This window comes from Bos mutus, chromosome 24 (assembly GCF_027580195.1).
Source record: "Bos mutus isolate GX-2022 chromosome 24, NWIPB_WYAK_1.1, whole genome shotgun sequence".
NCBI classification, from domain to species: domain Eukaryota; kingdom Metazoa; phylum Chordata; class Mammalia; order Artiodactyla; family Bovidae; genus Bos; species Bos mutus.
Genome location: NC_091640.1, coordinates 50,028,680 through 50,047,728, shown reverse-complemented (window position 1 = coordinate 50,047,728; position 19,049 = coordinate 50,028,680). Strand labels below are relative to the sequence as shown.

General features: G+C 43.3%; 1 protein-coding gene across 3 annotated transcripts in view; it reads right to left on the bottom strand.

The window, feature by feature from the left end:
• Positions 1 to 19,049, bottom strand: part of SKA1 (spindle and kinetochore associated complex subunit 1) — a 31,390-nt gene extending 12,341 nt beyond the window's left edge. The window contains exons 1-2 of one of the 3 annotated variants that reach the window (XM_070361728.1): positions 18,407 to 19,049; positions 2,242 to 2,336 (exon numbers count right to left, since the gene is read on the bottom strand). In XM_070361728.1, the coding sequence (XP_070217829.1) occupies positions 2,242 to 2,326 (85 nt within the window). In that variant the 5' untranslated portion in view covers positions 2,327 to 2,336; positions 18,407 to 19,049. Of the gene's footprint in view, positions 1 to 2,241; positions 2,438 to 3,654; positions 3,856 to 18,406 lie in introns of those variants that run through there. The other 2 variants (XM_070361729.1, XM_070361730.1) reach the window with 2 other exon arrangements.

The following is a 19,049-nucleotide window of genomic DNA, read 5'->3' as shown; positions in this document are numbered from 1 at the left end:
ATGAGGGGGGTGGGGGGCATGCCTAAGCGGGACTCAAGGTGCAGAGAAATGCTGGAGAGAGGAGGTTGTCAACCTCAGCAACCTAATATATTTGGTTTTAATGGGGATAAGAGTCCCGGCTTTGGGCCTTCAAAGCACAAGATGCTGGAAGTAAGAATCCCGAAGGAGGCCAGGCCTCTCTTCATGGGATATATCCTGTGAATGTGTAAACCTGAAAAATTCTAATCACTGGCCAGGAAGATAAGCTTACATTCTGGACTGGCCTGCAAGTGTCTGGGGGAGGTAGGGGAGAGTAGCCTGCTCTCAAGTTCCCAACCCCACCGCCAGGCCCCTCTCCCCAGCTTCATAGATACAAGGATGGGAAAACCAGAGAAACTTCCTCCCTAGAAATAAAAGAAGTGAAAAAAAAAAAAAAAAAAAAGAATTTTTAAGGGCACCTCAAAAGCACAAAAGGAAAAACCATCCTCATAACCAAATATTTTCCATCTTCTCTTCTAACAACCAAATCATGAAATACGCCTAAGTGAAAACAAAATTTGACCACATGGAGATTACAGATGCAGAGTGAAATGGCTAGAGTTTCTAGGCATGCAGAGACACCAGCACTTGCCCTCAGAGGATTCCTGAGAAGCAGGAAAGTACATAGAACAGGAGTGGGCGCTCTGCTTGCAACCTAGTAAAGCACTCAGTAAAGGCAAGCTGTTGCAAATCAACAATCTAATAAAGCATTTGACCGAAGGTTCATAACAGCTGAAAGAAATGAACAAATAAATGAGAGTACTGATGTCTCTGCTGAGACTAATTTCAGGGGGTGAAACAGTTGCTTGGATATACTGGTATCTCAAATAACCCAGTCATCTAAATTTTAGGGCCCTGTTTGCTGATTTGTAGTAAAGTAAGTGCACTAAGTAAATTTACTACTTTTGATAGTAGTGATCTAGTAAATTACAGCAGCCAAAGTGGCAAATGTATTACTGGGCTTTCCTGAATAGGCTGTAGCACAGAACAGACAAAGTATTCTCCCCATGTGCAAAAGACAGTTACCCAGTGTGTAGTAACCTAACAGGTCAGACTGCTTCTGCCAGGCCTCATGCTTCAATGGGGCTATTTGAATTCAAGGTTTGATAGTTTGATAATCTCTAAGTTATATCTATCCAAGAATAATCATGCTCTGAGAAAGAAAATCTAAAGACTACTTATTAAAGATTTAAATGTCCTTTTTAGATTATTCAATAAAAATGGCATAGAAATAGACAAGTACTATACTGGGAATCAGGACACAAAAGCTGTAGTCCCAACTGACCATTGATAAGCAGGAGAACCTGGGCAAGTCGCCTGACTTCTAGAGCCTCGGTTTCCTCATATGAGACTGGAGGCTACAGAAGAAACCACAGTTGCTTCAGCTTTAACTTTCTACAGAATACATAGCCACCAACTGTAAACTGGATGAGTCTCTTTATTAGTGGTTCTCGACAAAGGAGGGAGAATATGCAAGTCTCAGAAGGACATGTATAATCTGAAAGGACATTCCAACAGTATAATTTCATTTTTGAATTTTTAAAAAATTATCCATTCAAAATACAAACTACAATAAAAGTTCAACAGGATCTCCCCTGCAGATGGAATTCTGCCTATCAAATCTTTAGTTCTCCTAGATAAGGCTGGAGAGCACATCATTTTTGTAAACGATATTTTTCCAGGATCCCCTGTTTCTCTGCACTTCAAAATATTTTGGAAGATGGTCACAACCTCCAAGTTTCTGGATGTTTAAAAAATTGATTTCACTTTCAATTAGCTGTTTCCTAGTGATATATATTGATATATATTGATAACCTTCCTTATTGAAGCAGTCTGCAACATGAATTATGGGATACTTCTATCTCTGTGGGTGTTTTCCATTTCTGGTTTTTTCCTTATCTTTTAGTATCTCTGCTTAGCTCTAGAATCAGGAACTCAACATAACCTTAAAATCTTACTACTCAGCCTTGTGTGTCTCAGAAAAACATATAAATAAATAAGTAAATGTAATTATTAGCTAGTTCATTGTTCAATGTAATTTACATTTTAGTATCCTCTGCAATATTCAAAATACGGATAGCAGATTGCTTTAACAATCACTATTCAAAACTGAAAATTACCTTTCTAAGATACATTCACTTAATCACACATAAGATATCAAAGTGGGACAATAATCAAAATGTATTTTGAATGTACAAAGTCAGTGGAATCTGTTTTACTTACCACAATTTCTCAATGACAGAGTTCTTTTAATATTGCCGATCTTTTCATTAATATGAGAGCATAATTGTTCCAGATCTGAGGCCATCTTTAAGCCTCTGAAGAAAAAAAATATATAAACACATTTACCAAAAAAAAAAACAAATTTCTGTTCACTTTCAAAATCTAAGAATGGTAAATATCCAGTAAGTCACATCTCCTGGAAAACAAAGTACAAAAACTCATGAGCAATATCTTTCAATTCTGCAAAATTCAGTTTCTAACCAAGGAGATCAAACCAGTCAATCCTAAAGGAAATCAATACTTAATATTCATTGGACGGACTGATGCTGAAGTTCCAATACTTTGGCTACCTGATGCAAAGAGCCGACTCACTGGAAAAGACCCTGTTGATGGGTAAGATTGAAGGCAGGAGAAGGGGATGACAGAGGATGAGATGGTTGGATGGCATCACTGACTCAATGGACATGAGTTTGAGCAAGCTCTGGGAGATGGTGAAGGATAGGGAACCCTGGCAGTGCTGCAGTTCATGGGGTTGCAAAGAGTCAGACACGACTTAGTGACTGAACAACCACCACCAATGTCCAGTAATGACCCGTCTTAGAGCTTTCTACAGTCAGTGCATCCCAAAGCAAGGTACAGAAGACAAGACTGTTATTTCCTCAGAGATTCAGGGGGACAAACATGCTATTTATACATAAAGACAACATCAGTGTTTTCTCTGAAAACTTAAATACCCGAGAATTTTAAGGAAAAACACAGGAAGTTCAAAGAAACGGGTCCAGGGAAGCATTTCTCCTATAATGTGGGGATTGGGGCTTTGCTATTGGGGTCGGTAAGGAGGCGGACCCAGGAGGAGGAAATGGCAACCCCCTCCAGTATTCCTGCCGGGAAAATCCCACGGACAGAGAAGCCTGGCTCTTCTATGGGATCGCAAAGAGTCGGCCACGACTGAGCACAGCAAAGCCCACAGGAGGCGGAAGGAGGGGAAGGAAAGAAATCAGGTACTGTTTGTTCACTTCAAGGGAGGTGAAAGAAAGTGAAAAAAGTGAGCAATGAAGTCGCTCAGTCGTGTCAGACTCTCTGTGACCCCATGGACTATATATATAGCCCACTAGGCTCCTCCGTCCATGGGATTCTCCAGGCAGGAATACTGGAATGGGGTTGCCATGTTCTTCTCCAGGGGATCTTCCCAACCCAAGGATCTAACCCGGGTCTCCCGCATTGCGGGCAGACGCTTTACCCTCTAAGCCAGCAGGAAAGTCCGAGGATAGTGAAAAGGTCTAAATAGAGCCTCCACTTCAGCTAAAGCGGCTGAGGCCCGCTCCTCACCCCGGCCCGCGCCGCCCCGGCCCCCCGCCCCGCCTAAACAATGCCCGCTTCCGAAGGGGGGGATCTTCAACACCAGACTCTAACCTCGTGCGGGTCCGGGAGCAAAGGGCCCACTCGGTGGGGTCGCGAGGCGCCGAGACACCGCCCCCTCCCCCACCCAATCTCGGTCGGAAGCGTAAGGTCTCGAGATCCGGCTCCGGGAGCGAAATTCAAACTGCCCGCTGGTACTCGGTGCCGCGCAAGCGCACAGCCGCACTCCCGAACTCGGCGTAGCGCAGGCGCACAGCCGCACTCCCGAAGGCTGCTCAGCGGGCTCACGCTTTTCCGCGTTTATCCGGGCCACAGCTGGGCGGGGCCGGGGCCGGGGCGGGGCCCGGGCTGGGGGCGGGGCCGATCTGGGGGAAAGGCGGGGCCGGATTGGCTCCAGCGCCTAAGACTACCAACACACTTAGCACTCCGACTCCGCGTTTTAACAAGCAGGTGACCTCAGTCGGTCACCGAATCCTTACCGTCCCCCCAGCCAGGGCCCAGCGCTCGGGGGATCAAATCGCGAGCTTCAACACTGGATCACCAAATTGGCCGCACATTAGAATCACCAGGGCAGCTTTTACAAATTCCAGCGCCCAAGCTGTACCCTCAGTCAGGGAATTCAGACACTGTAAGTGGGATCCAAGCCTTAACATTTTTAAAAGCACACCAGGTACTTCCAAAAAGCAGCCAAGTTTGTGAGCTGTAAGACTGAGAGATCCTCTCTTCTTTCGTGGAGTTAACAAACTCTGTAAGGGCAAATGCAAAAAAAAAAAAAAAATTTTAATTCTCTGTAAAAAAGAAGAAAAGTTGCCCAGGGCTGGTGTGGCAGCTACACAGTCATCACGGACCCAAGTTCTGTCTTTTCCACCCATGCCCATGGCATCATGCATTCTGGCGTGAAGTTTTCCTGTGTTGCAAAATAACTGTCAGTACCTTTCTCAGTTCTTTGAGAAAGAACTAGCTGAAGCAGCACCTTTAAAGAGTATTCCTAGAAACCACACCTAATGAGTCCTATCTGCTTTCCATTGGTCACTCACATCTACAAGGGAGACTAGAAAAAAAAATCATTAAAATTAAAAAAAAAAAATCTGGATAGTTACATTGCACCCTCAACAATAAAGGGTTCTTTTTGTAAGCGAGAAGGAGAACAGAGATTCTGGGGGCAGTGAACAGCTGCCTTGGCCATTTCTACTTATTATTCTCTAAAAGTCTTTTATTATTGAAAGTTTTGAACATATACAGTTAGGAGAGTACAATGAACCCCATGCTCAACCCATCATTGGGTTTTGACCACTATTAATTTATAGCAAATATTGTTTCAGCTATACTTTATCTCCTCCCACCCCTTGCCTCCCAGAATATTTTGAAACATATCTCAAATGTATCTTTTCACCGAAAAACATTTCCATGTTTATCTCCTAAAGACAGAAACTTTCAAAAAAGTGTTTATTTTTAAAAACTGTTGGTGTTTAAAAATAGAATTCAAACAAGATTTACAAATTGTTATTTAGTTGATACATTTCTTAAATCTTTTGATCAGGACATACCTTCATATTTAGAGCCAAAATCCTATAGCAGGATCAAAGCCTTTCATTGTAGGGCTAAATATGCAGCTTAAAATATCAGTTCTACAAAAATAACATAATAACAGAAATTCACCCTGCAGTATCAAGGACAAAAATTATCAGATTATTTCCCATGAAAAAAATGAAGAAGAAGATAGCTTAAAGGCACTGAATACAAGAGAAGGGGGAAATGTGGGGAAAAAATACAGAAATGAGCAATTGGATCATACTGCCTACTTCTGATTTCTCTCTGGGACTTGGCAAGACTCCTTCAGCTGCAATGACAGAAACTCAATCCAAACTGACTTAGGCAAGAAAAAGATTTTATTTGGTTTATAAAATTGTAAAGTGTGTGTGTGTGTTTAGTTACAGTTGAACCCAGGTACTCATACCTTTAGGAAACCATTCCATCTCTCAGTTATGTGTTCCTCTATGTTGGTTCCATTCTCAGGCAGCCTGTTCCCTATGATGACCACTGGTATCTTCAGATTTATACCCTAATGGGTTAGCAGTTCTTGCTTTCCTAAGAGATCTAGCAAAAACCTCAGGACTGAATCTCATCAGCCTGACTTGGGTCAGCTACTCACTCATGAGTCAATCAGTCTATTTGAAATGGTCTGATTCACTAGACAGCCTGGAGTTGGAAGCCAGGACAGCCTTACCCTACAGAGTCTCAGAGTAGGACAGAGGTAATTTCTCAAAGGAAAATCTAGCAACATTTATGAGACAATGGGGACAGGGAGATATAAAACAAAACAAAAACCTGTCTTCTTCAGAGTTATGACCACATATATCCAAGAGGAAAAAAAGATGAAAAGAGCAAGATGTAAGAAATTGCTGGACTGTTCCTTGCAAGAAATATGAGCAAAAGTCATGTGAACTCTAGTCTTCAGGGGAAAATAATAACAACAATAACATCAGTTAACATTATGGGGTACTTATTCTAATTCAGGCATTTTACATATATTATCCTATTTAACCTTTGTACTAAATGTATGAATATTTAGATTATGATCTGCACTTTACAGATGAGGAAACAGAGGCTTATAATTAAGTAACTTGCCCAAGTCAATAGATGGCAAAATGGGACCCTGACCTCAGAACTGGTCCTCTTTCCCATGATGCTCTGCTGCTCCCCAGGAGCCAGGGGTCATTTGCTCCCATGTTTTGTGATTCTGAACCTATAGACTTCCATCATCATTTAATTCCCTCATGACATATCACCCCATGAACAATTTTAAATTAGTTATGAATTCCAAGCTTTTCATACCCAATTGACTCTGACAGAAAAGACTTTACTTATATGTTTTGTACTTCTCTGTGTCTTTCTCTTGCAGTTAAGTGTCAAGCTTAACCTCCAGAAGTCCCTAAATCAGAATTAATGAAAGTCTTCACTGTAGAATAAAGATCACAGATTTTTTTAAGCAATAGAACTCTGCATTTCTAGGCAGCTTGGGAAATATTTATTCCAGTGACTAGCGACCAATTGGTCCAGGAAGTCTGGGGCATAGCTTTCATAGCTTTCTGCTGATGGGTCTTCCTTTCAGAAGAGGGAAGGCCCACTGTAATAGGTGGACTGTGTTCTGAGATGCCTCACTGATCACGCAGGATAGTCTGAACTTTTAAGGAGTTATTACACCCGAGGCAGATTATGTTTTTACATTTCCTACTAAACTACATTCCTTTGACTTCCCTTTGGTATTTATTTATCTATCTATGGCTGCCCAACGTGGTTTGCAGCATCTTCGTTCCTCAACCAAGGACTGAACCCCAGGCCCACGGCAGTGAAAGCATCAAGTCCTAACACTGGACCACCAGGCAGGGAATTCCCTTTTGGTTTGTTTTTAAAAGCCATTTTCAACTGATAAGATTAAAATCCAAAGCATGTACTTGTCATACAGATCTCACAGGGATTATTCCTCAATTCTCATCATTTGTCATAGCAGCTGAGGTCATCCCAGAAAATCAAACTTCTCACTTTTACAGTGTTTCAAACCCTAAAATGAGTTATACCTGGGGGAGATTTTTTTAAACCAGAGGAGAGAGGAGAAAGAAAAAAGCATACACTTTCACGCTAGTGTTCTTTCTTTATTGAGTCTTTATCCTATGTATAATTTTTTAATTTTACAGTCAAGCCCCAGTTTCTGTGCCTCCAGGCTGCTCTTAACAAAGGCCCAGGGGTAAGTGATAGTGATAGCAAAAAACAGGGAAGCCTGGCGTGCTGCAGTCCGTGGAGTCCCAAAGGGCCGGACGTGACTTAGCGACTGAACAACAACAGAAAGTATGCGGCATCTTTAGAGGCAGGAAAGGAAAGTCCCTGGCAGGAAAACCTCTCTCTCTCTCCTTCCTTTACTCTCTCTCTCTCTCCCACCTCCCATATGTAAAATTGCACCCAATAGTAAGACAAGGAAGATAGAAAACAGAAACATCAGGAGACCTTTTCTTAGTCCCAGCTCAGTCATTAACTGGCTCTGGGAACTTGAGAAATGAATGACTTCTGAGATCACATCCAGCTCAAAGAACTAGATATTTTCCTCCAAAAATGTTTCTCTCTTCCTGTAACTTGCTTTTTAAATATAAATATGACTAGGTAGAGGATAATAGACTTTTAGGTTAGAAAAGAGAACTAAGATTGCCTCATGGATTTTCCTTTCCCTGTTACTTAACAAATGTACCTCAAATAAGTTTGTTTTTTTTTTTTAGAGTCCTTTCCAAAAAATCACTAATAATTGTCAACAAGGAAAAGGAGATAATGAAAGGTAATAAACTTAAAAAACTGATGTCAAGGAGGAAAACAAGATTCTGGAGCAGAGAGGAGAAGCAGAGAATGGCCCAGCTCCTACCACCACCACCACCCCTGAAATCATATTGGAGACTCCACACATCTGAGATTTGAAGGAAATCTGAAGATTAACAACTAAAGGATAATCTTTATTTTTTCTGTCTTCTTGCCCATTGCTCTCTCTCTAACTGGGTCTAGTTTCCCATTGGAAAATGATCCAAAGGTTGAGAATATTCTCCAAAACAGTGGATTATTACTTGAAACTGTGAAAAGCGGAACACTGGTTTAGAGTATCTAACAGTGAGAGAAAATGAAAGAAAAAAGGAGAAAGGAAGGTAAGAAAGGAAGAAATCATGCAAAGACTGATAAGGAAAATGATCTACAGGAATATATATTTAAAGGAATAGCAAGAAATTTTATATCTATGTGAATTGTATACATATTAATTAATTAAAGGTAAGACCTCATGGAAAAGAGAATGAATATAAACAAAAGAAAAAGATGTAAGGAGAGCATTAGACTTATAAATTGAGGCTCCAAACAACAGCATTACAGAACTAGTATATTGAAGTATAATACAAATAGCAAGAAATAGAAAAGACATCATTGAAAGTGAAGTTAAAAGAAAAGCTTAAGATGATTACAGTACATGCAGTTGAAAAAGAAAAGAACGAAAGTAAATACAAAGTCCACAAAATAGAGGATAGAAATGATTCAACATGAGGGTAATTGGTGTCCCATATGTAAAATGCACGAAAAATGGATCAGAAGACTACAAAAGATGTAATAAAGGTGCTTACCTAAAGGGGAGTTAAGCCTCCAGATTTCATTTGAGTCAAATTTATTAAGATATACTCCACAACTAGAAATACTCAAATTATTCAACTTTAAATATAAAGAGCTCTTTAAGCATTAAGGTGAAAAGCAAATTGGCTACAAGAAAGGAAAATGTCAAGGTGCATCAAATAACCGCACTTAACTTTTTACATTGTATCAGTCAATATCCTGGCAAGAATCAGAAGGAAAAGCCGAATTGGATAATTGGAGGAGAATTAATAAAAAGGGCTGTCCACATTGTGCAGTCAGAGATTATAGAAGGTAACAAATGATGGTGAGTTTCCCTGGGGTTTACAACCTCAAGGACCAGTTAGTACCTCTAAGCACAAAGACTAACGGTCATGTGAGCCTGGGGTGGTAGCCGTGTGAAGGGGTGACCTGGCAGGAGCTGTGGCCTCTGGTTAGGTTCAGAGCATCCCTGTGCAGCAGGAAGGAAGCTGAGAGAGTAAGTACCTGCTTCCCCTCTCCTTCTACCTGTGGATCTTCCCACTGCCGTTGACTAAGTCAGAAGGCAAAGGAAACTCTTGAAGCAGTTCATATAGGTCAGGTCACCTGGCTCCAGGGCTGGATGGAAAACCATGGAGAGTGGATACTGAGGGACAAGCAGAAGGCAGCCAGGACACACATTTAGATTATGGCACTCGCATACTGACATGCTTTGTGAATTTCATAAAATATTTCTTAGAACAGGCATCAATATTTACATATAAATATTTGAAATCAACTACTATAATAAGTTACATAACTATTTTATTTGACAGATGCTTTTCCCAAAGCTTTTAAAACACTTAATAGATACTATTATATTGATACTGACAAAGTGGGCAGTTGCCCAGTTCTTGAACTGGAGAAGAGTAAGGCTTACCAAATTTTCCAGGATCAATTAATTGTGGAAATAGCTGCCAGTCAGATCTCATAATAGGTCAAATGAAAGCCAGAAAAGACTGTTGGGGTATCATTTATATCAAGGTGTTCATTTTGCTGAATACATTCTCATTTCCTGGCACTAAGGTGTTTTTCTTGCTTACCTTCTGAAAGTTCTTTTCCTTAAGAAAAACTTAGCAATGAAAAGGAAAACACAGTTAGAATTTCATTTTATTAACTGTCATTATGATGTCCAAGTCTATGTGATGAAGTGATTTCCATGTTTTGGGTAACTTCTGTCTGTGTGGACGCAACCAAACATACTGAAGTACATTTAGTGTAGCAGGTATGTTTACAAATCTTGTGGAAGCTTTGTGCATGCATGCTAAGTCGCTTTAGTCATGTTCGATTCTTTGCGACCCTATGGAGCCTGCCAGGCTCCTCTGTCCATGGGATTTCTCAGGCAAGAATACTGGAGTGGGCTGCCATAATCCTGGGGATCTTCCCGACCCAGGGATCGAACCCACATCTCTTGTGTCTCCTGCATTGGCAAGTGGGTTCTTTACCACTAGTATCACCTGGAAGCCCATGTAAGCCTTATTTAAAGCTAAATTAATAATAGTTCATGGCTTCCCTGGTGGCTCAGTGGTAAAGAATCTGCCTGCAATGTGGGAGACCCAGGTTTGATCCCTGGATGGGGCAGATCCCCTGGAGGAGGAAGTGGCAACCCACTCCAGTATTCTTGCCTGGAGAATTCCATGGACAGAGGAGTCTGGCAGGCTACAGTCCATGGGGTCACAAAGAGTTGGACACGACTGAGCAAGTGATACTTTCATGCATTTCAAAGGTGCTTTTAATAAATTGCAAGATTTTCCATCATTGCCTCAAAGATTTATCAGAAATCAGAACACATTTAGGATTTACTGTATCCCCCCCAAACCTCCAGATAAACTTTCTGGATAATCTAGAAAATGGTCAGATTGCATCAGAAATCTCTCATGATGCATCATGATACTGTTGTAGGAGAGTCAACAAACCCAAGCCCAGCACCTTTACCCTCCCAATTACTATTGATGTTTGAGACCCTGAGGCCTTCAGGAATTTGAGCCGCAGTTGAAGGCTCCCCGCCGTGTTCACAGTGAGCAACACAATCTGCCAGCCCACGTGTGCCTGCGCCATGAGCGCCTGGTGCAAAGCTCAGCCCTCCGCCCGCCATCCGCCGCTTAGCCGTTGTGCACATTCTGCAATCGAGTGGCTCTGCTCCCCTTCCCCACACACCAGTGAGGCTGCTCCCAGGACCTCGCTAGCCCAGGCTTTCCCCTTGGCCTTTTCCCTCGTATCCAGCATGGGTCCCTCTACCGTGTCCTTCACCTCAATGCCCGGGCCCAGCTTTTCCCCTCCCCTCCCCACTCCTGAAGTCAGAAGGCAAAGGAAACTCTTGACGCAGTTCCTATAGGTCAGGCCATCTGGCTCCGGGGCTGGATGGAAAACCATGGAGAGTGGGTATTGAGGGGCAGGCAGAAGGCAACCAGGACATACGGTTACATTATGGCACTCGTTTATGCATTTCTGCACTATCCACCCCATTGTTTGTCTGGCCCAGATCTCTTCACCATCATTATTCTCCATGAGTCTTGCCCTGCTGTAGTCCTGCCCCTTCTATTCTACCCTGAATCCCGGCCATCCACGGCAGCTTTGGGTTTGGTAACAGCATTCTCCTTCCTATCATTTGACTCACACTTGTCATTGGTTACAAAAGTAGATTCAGAATCGTGATTCGGCCAACCGGAGGGCAGCCAAGTCAGGGAGGCAGGGATGAGGTCAGGACTGAGTGTGGTGATTGAGATGGGTCTCCAGGCTGCCCTGCTGAAATGCTGAAGTTGATGCCCGAGTCCACCCTTGACCTAGGCCCTGCCTGCCCCTCAGCTTCATCTCCCAGCACCTCTTGCTCGTAGGGACGCACCTGGGCCCCGGGGCATGGCCCCTGCCAAGACACGCACAGACCCTGCCAGCGCCTCCCTGTGGTTCATCCCCTCTGTGTCTTTGCTCACAATGAATACGTCCCTCTTTATTTTCCATATCAATCATTTTTATTCATTTTTTTAAAACTCAACCAAATCAAAGTTTTACCTAAAATACGGTATTTTTTTGCCTTCTTCAAAGACAGGCTTTCTCTTTATCGAAATGCTGGTTGGAAGGCTCCCATGCCACATGGCCACTAGATGGCAGGGCAGCACCATTCACGGAAACTCAGACCCCTGTGGCCACAGATGCGCAGTCCACCTGCTCTGAAAGTTGATGAAATTAAACTTCAATATCTCCTTTGTTAAGCTTCCCTGGTGGCTCAGGCGGTAAAAGCGTCTGCTTGCAATGCGGGAGACCCGGGTTCAATCCCTGGGTTTGGAAGAGCCCCTGGAGAGGGAAATGGCAACCCACTTCAGTACTCTTGCCTGGAAAATTCCATGGATAGGGGAGCTTTGTAGGCTACAGTCCATGGGGTCGCAAAGAGTGGGACACGACTGAGTAAGGGCTTCCCAAGTGGCTCGATGGTAAAGACCACCTGCCAATGCAGGGGGCGCAGGTTTGATCCCTGAGTTGGGAAGATCTCCTGGAGGAGGAAATGACAATCCATTTCAGTATTCTCACAGGGGAAATCCCCTTGGACAAAGGAGCCTGGTGGGCTACAGTCCATGGGGTCACAAAGAGTCGTACACGACTGAGCATGCACGCGTCATCTTCTTTGCTAGCACTTGTTTTTTCTATTATAAAAGAAGCACATGTTTTTAATTGAAAATTTGAACACAGAAAAGGACAAAGAATAAAATGAAAATGCTCATTATTCCACCTGTCAGAAATAAACATAGGGTCCAGGTGCTGCTCCTAGAATAAAAGGGGTAAATGTAAACCATTTCTAGTATTCTCCGTAAATACCCCCTGCTCAGAGTTTTCTCTTCCCTCACTCACTATGAGTTCCACCCATACCTAACCATAATCCCAACTCCAACCCAACCTTAATCCCCAAAACACAATCTCCCCTTTAAATGTATAATGGCTACTTTAAAAAATTTGTTAGCACTCTTAGATGTAAAGCTACGTTCACCATTCACAGTGTCTACCGTGGAAATCAGATCTTATGACAACCGCAGCACCAGGTAACGATCGTTGCAAAATTGATAACCTGTTGTTTTTAAATATAGGTAAAGCACTGACATCTGAAAAAATGTCACAGAGAAATTAGACTTTGGTGAAATGTCTGTTCAAATCTGTTGCCTGTAGGGCTTCTCTGGTGGTCTGGTGGTCCGGTGGCTAAGAATCCACCTTGCGGTGCAGGGGACGCTAGTTCGATCCCTGGTCAGGGAAGATCTCATATGATGCGGGCCAGCTAGGCCCGAGCACCACAACTCCTGAGCCCAAGGGCCTAGAGCCTGTGGAGCACAGGCTCTCCACACCAAGAGAAGCCCCCGCAATGGGAGGCCCGTGCACCACAGCTAGAGAGTAGAGCCCGCTTGCCGCGACTAGACAAAGCCCACACACAGCAACGAACACCCAGCACGGCCAAAAAAAAAAAAATCTGTTGCTTATATTTTAAGATTGGATTGTTTAGTTTTTCTTATTATTGAGTTTAGAAAGTTCCTACACATTTTAGATAGATGTCCTTTTTTGGATATATGTTTCTCAAATATATATATTTCCCAGCTTTTGTCTTGCCTTTTCATTCTCTGAACCATTTGCTCTGTATCATTCACAGAGCACCCACTCCAGTACTCTTGCCTGGAAAATCCCATGGACGGAGAAGCCTGGTAGGCTGCAGTCCATGGGGTCGTGAAGAGTCGGACACGACTGAGCGACTTGACTTTCACTTTTCACTTTCATGCATTGGAGAAGGAAATGGCAACCCACTCCAGTGTTCTTGCCTGGAGAATCCCCGGGACGGCGGAGCCTGGTGGGCTGCCGTCTATGGGGTTGCACAGAGTCAGACACGACTGAAGCGACTTAGTAGCAGCAGCAGCATTCACAGAGCAAAAGTTTTTAATTTTTATGAATTCCAGCTTATCTAATTTTTATTTAATGGATCACACTTGATGTCATGTCTAGGAACTGTTCACTGAACTGCAGGTCATGAAGATTTTTCTCCCATGTTTCTCCTGTGTTTTCTCTAGAAGCTTTATAGTTCCATGTTTTACATTCAAATATATGGTAAATTTTCAGTAACTTTTTGTATACAGTGTGAGGTTGGGGTTGGAGTTCTCTCAGTCTTTACAGGTGGGTGTTCAATTGTTCCAAAATTATTTGTTGAAAATACTATCTCTTCTCCATTAAACTGTGTTTGTAACTTTGTAAAAAGTCAATTGGTCATATTTGAGTGAATCTATTTCTGGGCTTTCTATTCTGTTGCATGATGCCTATCCCTTCACTAATACCATACTGCCTTGATCACTGAAGTTTCATATTTTAAAGTGAAGTTGTGTGAACCCACCAAATTTCTTCTTCTTTTAAAAATTATTTTAGGTATTCTAGTTCCTAAGTTTCTATAAAAATTTAAAATCAACTTGTGTATATATACACTGAAAATTCTGCTGATATTCTGAATGGAATTGTGTAAAGTCTGTCACTCAACTTTGGAATGCTGCTGCTGCTGCTAAGTCACTTCAGTTGTGTCCGACTCTGTGCGACCCCATAGACAGCAGCCCACCAGGCTCCACCATTCCTGGGATTCTCCAGGCAAGAACACTGGAGTGGGTTGCCATTTCCTTCTCCAATCATTGAAAGTGAAAAGTGAAAGTGAAGTTACTCAGTTGTGTCTGACTCTTAGCAACCTCATGGACTGCAGCCTACCAGGCTCCTCCGTCCATGGGATTTTCCAGACAAGAGTACTGGAGTGGGGTGCCATTGCCTTCTCTGAACTTTGGAATGACTGACATCTTAAACATATTTAATCATCTAATCCATATACCTGGCATGTCTCACCATTTAACTATATTTCTTTTATTTTTCCATTAGTGTTTTGTAGATTTCTGCATACAGACACAGCACAGTATTTTGTTAGATTTATACCTACGTTTCATTATTTTGAAGTTATTTAAATGGTATTATTTGAATTTTTCTGGTTTCAAGGTAGTGTGATGTTCATATGGACATATGATTCACTTTGTCTATTGACCCTTTATCTTGCAGCATAACTAAGTATTTATAAGTTCTGGGCGCTTTTTTCTTTTAAGTTTTTCTTTTTTAATTTCTATGTAGAAAATCAGGTTGTTTGAGAATAGGGGAAGTTTCGTTTCCTCTGTTCCAATCTGTATGCCTTTTGCTTCTTTCTCTTGTCTCATTTTACTGAGTAGAGTATGATGTGTAACAAGAGAGGGGAGAGCAAATGCTGAACAAGTGATATCTGTTGCCTAGCAGCAACAGTTCCAGGGTGTGTGTCCTGCGTGGTTTGCAGGTGTCAGGGTAGCAGAGAAAGACACGCCTCACATAGGTGCTGAACGGAACACTGCTTTCCTCACATAGAGAAGAGACAGAGGAAGGCCAGCTCCAACAGTTGAGTGTCTGTCCCTCATGGTCAGCAGGGACACAGGAAACCGCTGACACAAGAAGATGGTCTGCACACCCCCTCTTGTGCTGCAGCTGAAGGACCCCTTTACCTCCCCTCCAAGAACAGACATAGCAATGGGGTTAGCTAGGTGCTGTAGGACACACACCCATAAGCAGAACAGAGAAGTACACGTTAAGTCTGGATCAGGGAAAGATATTCACAAAGCGATATGCCTAGCTCAGCCTGTGAGGGCTCTTCGTCTCTTTGCTAAGAAACGTTCCAGACCCAAGGTCACTCTTATGCAACTGTACAAGGGGCAAGAAGCTGCACTTGACTGCCTTTCCCAACAGTAGACAACCTTACATTGCTCCCAGTCGTAAGGAGAAAGCATTCAGTCATTCACTATTTAAGTATGATGTCAGCTATAGGCTTTTTAATGGATGCACTTTATCACATTAAAAAGTTGATCTTGTACCACACATCTTGCAACTTTGGTTAAATTGTTTATTAGATCTCATAGCTTATTTTTGTGAATTCTTTGGGATTTTCTTTTTTTAATACTCCATTAATTTTTAATGGAGTATAGTTAACTTACAATGTTGTGTTAGTTTCTGCTGTACAGCAAAGTGAATCAGTAGTTTGTTGTTTAGTTGCTAAGTCATGTCCAACTGTTTTATGACTCCATGGACTGTAGTCTGCCAGGATCTCTGTCCATGGGGGCGAAAATACCGGAATGGGTTGTCATTTCCTTCTCCAGGGGCTCTTCCTGACCCAGGATCGAGTCTCTACCTGCACTGGCAGGCATAGTCCTTACCCCTAGCACCACCTGGGAAGCCCACAGCTTGGCGTTGCCCCCTCTGAGGTCTGAACTCAGGACCTTCAGATTCTAAGACTGACATGCTGCAGGCAACTTAATGGTAGAAAAATAGTCCTCTTCTCCCATATTTATCAAATCAAGGAAAACATTCATGAAATCAAAACAATAACCTTTGATTTGCCATTCTTCTTTGTAGTATTACAAGTGATTTTTCAAAACATCCTTTATATAATGAGCAAATATATACATATTGTAAATTCATAAAGATTACATAATACATTTGAAAGAAACTGAAAGTCGCTGCCGACTCTTTGCGACTCCATGGACTGAATTCTCTAGGCCAGAACACTGGAGTGGGTAGCCTTTCCCTTCTCCAGGGGATCTTCCCAACTCAGGGATCAAACCCAGGTCTCGCGCATTGCATGCAGGTTCTTTACCAGCTGAGCCACAAGGGAAGCCCAAAAATACTGGAGTGGGCAGCCTATCCCTTCTCCAGCAGACCTTCCTGACCCAGGAATCAAACCGGGGTTTCCTGCACTGTAGGCAGATTCTTTACCAAGTGAGCTTTCAGGGAAGCCCCTATGAATATATGTATAACATATAATTTTATATATTATATGTATAATATATAATTTTATATATTATATAAAGGAAAATCCTTCACATAATGAGCAAATGTAAACACATATTATAAATTCATAAAGATTACATAACACATTTAAGAACAAAAAATACAACATTTTATAGGCATATTTGTTTTTTGAAATGTAAACAAAAACACTGTCCATACTAAGGTAAAACACTAAAAAATTATTTCAAACAATTTCAAAAACATTGCACAAGAATTTGGGGGGGGCAGTTCTTTGTTTTGTTATCACACAGTTCCCTCCTATGCTTGAAACCCAAAGAATGTTGGGACAATTACAGTTTCTAAAATAGCACAAAACAGAGCCATAACACGGTAGCCTACCATAAGCATTCTGAAAATTGCAAACATTGGTTTTATCTTCCTAAATCATCAGGAGGAGGAAAGGGTAATTTGGGGACACAGGAAGAAAACAAAGTCATATCACAATACTAGGAAAAAAAAAAAAACAATTTGGCAAGTAGTGGTGATAACTTCTACTTCAGTTGTGGTGTGAAAGGCCATGCCTGGGAGAGAACAATTGTCACACAGCGGCCTCCAGCAGATCGCCCGATGCCGGAAAGATTTCTCTATCCTAGTACTGAAGACCCACAAAGGCAATGAGGATACAGGCTGACAAACAGTTGGATACCTGAGAAAGCAGTCTCAGGTCCTCTGGCTGTTACAGGAAACATGGATTGAAACTGCCCACCCTGGCCAGGCATAACAGTAACCATTTGCATGAGTTACTTTATGACAGGAGATCCTGGTAAGGAATACGCAACTAACAAGCCACCACCAACAGGAAGAATTCAGGAAAGGTCAAAAGGAGACAGGAGACACCAGTCCGCCTGTCCTACCAACCTCCCAGAAACCTTCTGGCTAGACTCCATTGTGCCTGAGTGATGTGCATGCCACCAGAAAGGACCCTGAGTCAGAATGATTGGCCAAACAACCCGAAACTAATCTCATCACCATAAAACCTGAGACTGCGAACCACAAGGCAGAGCGATCTTCCTGGGTTTCCCCACCCTCCTGCTTTCCACCTGGGCGCCCCTTTCCAGTAAAGTTTCTCGCTTGGTCAGCACGTGTGTCTCCTTGGACAATTCATTTCCAAGTGTTAGACAAGAGCCCAGCCTGGGCCCTGGAGGGCAAACTCCCTTCCTGCAACACGTCCAGGTGAGCCCTGTTCCTGACGAGCTGCAAACCCCAGCCTGCCAAAGCAGCGGGTTTTCTCAGACTCCTGCTCCTCCTGGTGTCACTTCCCAGGGGCCCATGATACACTTTCTGGCTTACTGAGGGTGACCCAGTTCCCAGGCAGCATGCTCTTCATGCCGCCTGTCCCCGGACATGAACTGGCTGAACCAGGGCTCTGTGATCTGGCTCTTCCTAGGTAGAGGTAAAGGGCTGAGTCCTTGAGGAGGAAGAGAGTGGTTTGACCGTGGGCTCCTGTCTTATGGCACCAATCTTGTGACTTTATTAAATTAACATTTGTTAAGTGGAGTATAGGGCTTTCTGGGTAGCTCAAAGAGTAAAGAATGCCCACATTGTGGGAGATGACTGGGTTGGGAAGATCCCCTGGAGAAAGGCATGGCAATCCACTCCAGTATTCTTTCCTGGAGAATCCCATGGACAGAGGAGCCTGGTGGGCTACAGTCCATGGGGTCGCAAAGAGTCAGACACGACTGAATGACTAACACATACACACTCAAGTGGAGTACAGGAGCAGGATGGTGGCAACAGGACCACAAGAGTAATTAAAATAGATAAGCTTATTACTCACGGGTCCTGGAGAAGGTACACTTCGTCTCTCCAGTGGTCTTCAAGTCAAGACAGGGTGCAGAGAGGCCGGATGCCTTTATCATAAGGGTCCCTGGGGGCAGTGCTTTGGGCTTCCTAGGATAGGGTCCCAGTGATCCATTCAGACCAGAGTAAGCCACAGAAGGTCTATCTAAGGGGGTGCATAAGACATCCAGGCGCTGGGATGCAGGAGAGACTGTGGATCACAAGAGCTGTTGGGGAAGCCATTTCAGGAACTTATGTTTGCTTGTGACTCCGTAGCGGCCACAGAGGGTGCATGCTTGCATGAGGGGGTTGGTGTCAGTTTAAGGTCTCTGCAAACCGCTTGGCCAAACAAAATGGACGAGGAGGCAGCAATACCCAGGAGTAGCTTAGTTACATTCTCCGTATGTCGACACGGGTTTCCCCGTGGGAGTGAAGGCCGCCCGGCAGCCGCCTTCAGACCCGGCCAGAAGGCGCAGGGGCCCCACCCCGTCCCCGGGGCACGGCTGAGAGTCACCCTGGCGGTGGGTAGCTCACCCTGGCGGTGGGTAGCGTATAGCGAAGTCCCCCCAGGGGAGTGCCGGGCTCTGGGACAGCACGGGCCTCTTGTTGCTGAGCTGAGGCCCCTCCAGCTCCTGGCGCGC